The sequence below is a fragment of the Aplysia californica genome, unplaced genomic scaffold (genome assembly GCF_000002075.1).
Source record: "Aplysia californica isolate F4 #8 unplaced genomic scaffold, AplCal3.0 scaffold00151, whole genome shotgun sequence".
NCBI classification, from domain to species: Eukaryota; Metazoa; Mollusca; class Gastropoda; order Aplysiida; family Aplysiidae; genus Aplysia; species Aplysia californica.
The window spans coordinates 569,161-576,198 of NW_004797421.1; the positions used below are offsets into that span (position 1 = coordinate 569,161).

At 40.7% G+C, this 7,038-nt stretch overlaps 1 protein-coding gene across 1 annotated transcript in view; it reads left to right on the top strand.

Moving 5' to 3' along the window:
* LOC101856262 (neuronal acetylcholine receptor subunit beta-3-like) overlaps positions 1-6,287 on the top strand; it is an 8,154-nt gene extending 1,867 nt beyond the window's left edge. The window contains exons 2-5 of the mRNA XM_005097308.1: positions 222-383; positions 4,485-4,614; positions 5,155-5,327; positions 5,874-6,287. Of these exons, the coding sequence (XP_005097365.1) occupies positions 222-383; positions 4,485-4,614; positions 5,155-5,327; positions 5,874-6,287 (879 nt within the window). The remainder of the gene's footprint in view (positions 1-221; positions 384-4,484; positions 4,615-5,154; positions 5,328-5,873) is intronic.
* The last annotated feature ends 751 nt before the right edge of the window (positions 6,288-7,038 follow it).

Below are 7,038 nucleotides of genomic sequence, written 5' to 3' on the forward strand. Positions count from 1 at the left end.
CATGTATAATATATATCATTGAAAATGTATCCAATCAGCTCCATTCCTTTAGGTTTAAATCCCAAATAACAGAAAGGTTGCTCATTTCAACAAAACAAAGCAAGCAAACAAATAACAAACAAACCAAGAAGAAAACAAACAAACAAACAAACAAACAAACAAGCAAAAAAGATAAATAAATAAAGACAGACCAACCATGATTGTTTCCCGCTGCTTCACAGATGACGTCAATGGGTCTACCGTCCTCGGAGCTTATCTTCACAAAGCAGGAGGAGGAAACTTTACTAAACTTTTACGTACAGAATGGAGAGTGGGAACTAGAAAATGCCAGCCTGACGGCCGGGGACATCACAGTTTCTTTTAGTTCAGTGCCAGGTATCCAGGTAAGTGTACTCCTAAACATTTTTGGTCGGTTTTGTTCTCATTGTTGATGGTTTTAGGTTTTTAGGTGTTGATGTTCTTTGATGATGATGGAGGATGATAATGATAGAGGATGATGATTAGCCCCTTGGCCTGGCTCGCACAGTCACTTCCACCCTGCCTGGTAACTACACGTAACCTTAAGACCTTCTTTGTAAGACCCCTTCCTGATACTGTACAGCTCTACATTAGCCTCACTCTCAGTTGCTTCTGAGGAAGCCTACGTGGTGAAACGTCAAGCCGAGTTTAAAAACCCTAAGTTCTTTTCTTTTTTTTTTTTACTTTTGTCTGTAAATCAATCAAGACTCTCCCTACCCATCTACTTATGAAACAATGATGATGATGATGATGATGATGATGATGATGATGATGATGATGATGATGATGATGATGATGATGATGATGATGATTGATGATGAATACGTGGCGAAACGTTGAGCCGATTTGTTTGTCTGTTTTTGAAGATCCAAGTGTCTTTTGCTTTGTGATTAACTCTTTCTGTAGACGAGTTATGCCCCTTTACAGTGGAGTCCGCTTAAACAGAAATTTTAATTTTTGGACGGCCAGATTTTCGGTTTGGGGTTCAATAAGCTATTAATATCGGCAGCGTAGAGTTAGGAATGCCATGACAGTTGTTGTTTTTTGCCATCTACCTCTTTTAGTAACTGCAGTTTAACTAAGTTTCGGGCAGTAGGCATTGTGCTTTCTTTTCTACACTGTCAGCTTAATCTGTGGAACAGTCACAAAGAGCAGACGAAAGAGTAGACCAGCACACAGAACGGTGTCCTGTACTAGGCTAGAGAAGTGAGAAACCCCTGTGCTAGTGACGTCCTGAAACACGCCACATGCCGTCGCTTCCTCGTGTGTATGGCCTACTATTTGTCGCACAGAGAAAACATTGAAGAAAACGGCATTTTATAGTCCCGTTTGGTAATTTTTTTCAAACTTTTATTTTTTGCCTCAACACCTTTTATGTCTATTTAAAAAGATATTGCTGTGTGGATTTTACCGAAAAACGTTAATTTTAAAAAGGCACAAAAATGTAAATCTTTAGTTTCCCAGGACTGTCAAGCTCTGGAAATCACCAATATTTGGAGGCCATTTTCTTGCTTATTTTACCTCTGAAACAAACAGAACCCCACCTCCTTTAATCGCAAATATTTCGACTTCAGTTCAATATTAATGGATGTCTTTTTTCATTAAATGCAGGATAAATACTTCAAAACTATATGACCAAAAACTGACGGGCGCCTGACTCCACCTCGTCGTGACACATATCAATTGATAAAGAGAATACATCTACTCTCTCGTGGTTTTGTTTCTAACGTGGTATATTCTAATTGTGTGCGTCGTTGGCCTAGTGGTTAGGCTACCGGACTTGCAATCGTGAGGTTGCGGGTTCGGGGGTTCGAGCCGTGGACCCGACGCTGTGTCCTTGGGGAAAGACACTTTACACGAATTGTCCTCGCTTCACCCAGGTGGGAATGGGTACCCAGCTATAGACACGGAAAGATCTTGTCAGTTCGTTAGTGTTTTAGCGCCTATATTTCCAGTGGCGGTGGGTTGACCAAAATTTGGATGGGGCTTAGGTTGCTTCCAGTTCTTTACCACCAAATAGCATGCAATACGAATTAAGCAGTGATGATTTCTCTATACTCACGGTGAGACACGGCAGTTTGAGAACCATTCAAACGAGAAGAGTTGCCTTTGTTTTCAATCTCTTTGTTCTTGGTTAAATTTTTGTTGATGGTTTGGACGAAGCCGATTCACCTCCAAATTTACTCTAATTAGTTTTCGTGTGATGAAAAAGTTGCCTTACAAGTAGTTCGACATGATTTATAACTGTTAAATCTCAGCAGCACAAACACAAACATACACACACAGCACTTCAACAGTATACTTCTATGAGCTGGATTAGGCCATGTAGTCGAGAGAGTTGAACGCATCCAACAAAGAACCAAAGAGCGCATATGTATCTGTGTCAGTGGGGGAAAGTGTGTCGTAAACTTTCACCCCATTGTCAGGGCTAGGAGAGCGTGAGCCCTCGGTACAGTGTTATTTTTCCCCAGTCTTCTACCTTTTTACTAGAAGATTTTCATTAGGGACGGGCGGTGGGAAAAGGGCTCATCTTTGCTGAGCCCTAAAGACATTTGATTGGCTACTGGGTTACTATAGTTGTAAGCGAAGACAACAGTGATTGGATAAGCGAGCAAGTCACCAAGTTGATCACTCTGTGCTCATTGAGTGCGGTCATAACGGTTTCAACTGCTTATTTCATTATGGAGAAACTTTCATTTACTTTGGGATAGAGTTGGGGGTGGTGGTTGGGGAGGGGGTAAGGGCTCAAGCCCGAGAGCCCTTCACTACCCACCGCCACTGTATTTCCCTTTACGCTTCCCTGGAAGTTGAAGTTGTTTCGGAATGCTCTCAGGTCTGCTGGGTCTACTTTATATACTTGTAGTATAGATTGTGAAGCGCATAGAGCTTACTGTCGAGCGCGGATTTGCGAACAAATGTTATCTACTACGTTCAAAAAGTTTTGCATCCAAGTTCATAATTTCTTTATTACTGATTCTACAAACAAAAGTTATACACCAAATGAAAGCTTAGGATGTCTTTTACATGACAGTACCTTTACTTTTCAACATAGTTGCCTTCTTTGTCGATGCAGATCCGCCAACGTCGAATAAGTTGTCTCATGCTGTCGGCGAAAAATCCATGTGGTTTTCCTCTGTATCAGCGACGCACATCTTCTTGAACTTCATCGTCATCTGCATAACGTTTTCCTTTGAGGTACTTCTTCAACTTAGGAAAAAGATCAAAGTCAGATGGAGCAAAGTCTAGACTCTATGATGGGTGCGGTAAGGTCTCTTGAAATCTGAGACTTTTCTTAGCATCTTGAGTTTGTCGACTCGTGTGTGGACGGGCGTTGTCGTGTTGCAAAATTGCATTTTTTTTGGGGGGGGGAGGGCGAACTCGTGACAGCCGTGCTTTAAGTTTTCTCAGGGTCTCAATGTATCCTTCAGAGTTGACAGTGGAATCCTGTTCATATGAATCAGACCATCGCAGTCCCAAAACACTGTCATAAACACTTTCTTTGCAGATGAAACAACGTTGAACTTCTTGGGGCTAGGTGAGCCAGTGTGCCTGTATTCTTTCGATTGTCTTTTGTTCTCTGGGTCTTAATGGTGTACCCAAGTCTCGTGTCATGTGGCTATACGGCGTAAGAAAGCTTCACCTGCACCAGTATAACGAGCCAGGAGTTCATCACTGACTTGACTTCTTTTCAATTTCAGCTCGGGTGACATGTGAGGAACCCACTGTGCACACATTTTCCTGTAACCCAACACATCATGGATAATATACTGAGCACTCCCTACAGAAATCCCTAGCATTTCACTGACATCTCTTACTTTGATCCGCCGGTTTGCTTTGATGATCTCACCCACTCTCTCCTGGTGTTGAACATCACTAGCAGAGTTGGGACGACCACAACGAGCTTGGTCATGCAAATCTGTCTCTGCTGGACTGGTTTCAGCGGACTCCTTTGCCCATCTTCGAACAGAACTTACATCTACACATGCTTCACCTTAGACAAGCTTCATTCCCCTATGAATACCAATGGATGCAGCTCCCTCTGCAGTAAGGAACTCAATAACAGCTCTTTGCTTTAAGCGCACATTCATAGGTTTGCTGGACGCCATTTTCTCGGCGACAATGTACCTTAGCTTCTTTGATGTAAACAGCAATGGCATAAAGGTGTGACACCATAGCATAATTTTGTTTTTTGGGTTTGAGAGTATACATATTGAAAATCAATTTGTACAAATTTCATGAAGATATCTTGAATAGTTTAAAAGTTATTGGAGAAGAGGCAAAACTTTTTGAACGATCCTAGTATTATTATTGTAGCTGCCAGCATTTTAAGACATCATTTCTATCGTGTGTTTTTTAATTGCTTTTTTTTCTTTGTGTGTGTGCTTCTTTATCTTATTATAGCTTATTATTCAACTTATTTTTCTTTCCTTAACATGCATCTAATTACCTTTGTTATATCGTTTCAGTTAGAGTTCGTCCTCAAACGACGCCCAACCTTTTTCTTCTTGAACATTCTTCTACCAGTAGTTTTTCTGTCGCTACTCAATATCCTCGTGTTCATCATCCCAGTGAACTCAGGGGAAAAGATCACTTATGGTATGTGAATACTTATTTGGTTTATGTATTCAAATTAGGCTTTTTTGGATGGAGGGGGGGGGATCAGTTACGATAAGATATTACTACTACCGGTACTACTACAACCACTACTGCTGCTGCTGCTGCTGCTGTTACTACTACTGCTGCTGCTGCTGTTGTTACTACTACTACTACTACTACTACTACTACTACTACTACTACTACTACTACTAGATCTACTAATGTTGCGACTGCTACCATTTCTACAACTAATATTACAGCAATAAACACAACAACAATAATCACAATTAACACCACCACAACCACCACAAATAACAACAACAACAACAACAACAACACCAACAACAACAACAACGGCCACAGCAACAATAATAACAGTACCATCAGTAGCAGCAACAAAAAAACAACTACAACCAAAGCAAAAAAATACCACATCAACGACACAAACAACAACAACGACGACAACAACAACAATAATAATAACAACAACAACAATAATAATAACAACAACAACAGCAACAACAACCTTTGCCTCCTCAGGTATCACAGTCCTACTTGCCGTGTCTGTATTTCTGAGCATCGTAAGCTCCATGCTGCCCCGCTCCTCCGACAAATTGCCTTATGTCACCATCTACCTCTTCATCCTCCTCGTCCTCTCATCCCTTACCGTTATCGACAGTATCTTCATCGTCTATCTCAGTCACCGGGAGCAGGTATGTCATCATTTTCTACTTGTGATTTAGGTGTAGGAAGGTGTTTTATAATAATGTATGATGTGGTCCGTGTGGTGTGGTGTGGTGTGGTGTGGTGTGGTGTGGTGTGATGTGGTGTGGTGTGGTGTGGTGTGGTGTGGTGTGGTATGGTATGGTAGGATGCAGTTTGGTATTGAAAAGCATGATAAAGCCTGATACAGGAAGGCGTGGTGTTGTAAGACACAATGTCCAATTGCACTTTATAAAGTATTTTTATTTCCTTTATTACATTCCGGTGACTGTAAATTCTAATATTCTATATAGCTCGATAAAAAAATGTCATGTATAACATCATCACTTTTTACCATATTGCATAACTATGAATCGTATTTCATTTGAGGCTATATTTTGCTTATGACCTTTTGTAGGACTGTGTGTTTGAGAACTTACACTGCATGATTATAAGTTACTGGGTTATTTTTTTCTCATATTACAAATCAAATTTTGCATATTTTGCTAAATTCGTTACTTAAATTTTGTTCATGTTATATATACTTATCGCCACAGGAGAAGGAGAAGCAAATCAAAGCACGAGAGAAATTCAACAGCGCTTTCCGCAGAGTGAACCTCATGCAACGGTTGGTGGCTCCCATGCAAGATCGCCCTTCCCTCGTTAACATGTTTGGCTTCAACTCCAAAAGGCCGGCCTCGGCTGGCAGCGACCAAGGCCTCAGACCGGCTACTGCCGAGAACGGCAACGCGAGAATCAAACGTAACTCTGTAGATCCTTTATCGTGTCTGGAAGAAGCAGAGGAATCTTCGAGCGATCATAACGACGAGAAAAATGATGGTGAAAAGAAAGGTCGAAGGAACAATTACCAGCTCATTGTTAAATACATCGACTTAGTTTCTTTCGTTGTTTTCTTTGTTATCTGGGTTGGGGTGACACTTGGATTCCTTATCTCAATATCTACCAACTAATGAAACTTGTACGGTCATGTTTTAAATTTCAAAATCTTTGCGATCACTCACACATTCGTCCCTTAAGTTGCATCATCGTGGGAAACTGCTCTTTGCCTCAATCTGTCGTCACGTCGAGTAGTTCTCTTGCACACACACCAATCCATTCTGTAAAGTTATCAGACCTGACTTTTCTTTGTCGTCCTCTCCTTTTCATCATAAACGTTGTGCTCTCTCTTTGACTATACACTTCCTTAGAACTGCAAAGATCTGTGTGACGTTTTTGGCCGTTTTGAGTTACGAAGATCGTGAGTTTCAAGCAATAGTAAGATAATTTTGAGTTCTTATCAAAATATTTAAAGAATTGCATTCGAAAAAGTAAAAGCTTGAAATATTGTGAAACTCAAAGTATTTAACGTCAAATTTCTGAAAACTAGACAGAAAGAACTTTGTAATTCTGAGGTAGCATATAGAAAAGTCTAAAAAGCTGTCCAGGTTGAAAGATACTTTGCTTTGGGTCACTATCTGAGACGTGTTATGTTTGGGAGGGGGGGTCGCTTTTGGCCGTTGTTGAATTTTGTTTAGGAAAGAAAAGCACATCTACACAACTCCCGTATTTGTTGTATGGAAAGGCAAGACAGACAGACAGAAACAACAAAACTGTTGGATCTACCAATAGTGCCAACCAATAATCTGTGATTTGTATTTCTTGTGTGTGTGTGTGTGTGTGTGTGTGTGTGTTTGTGTGTATGTGTGTGTGTGTGTATGTGTG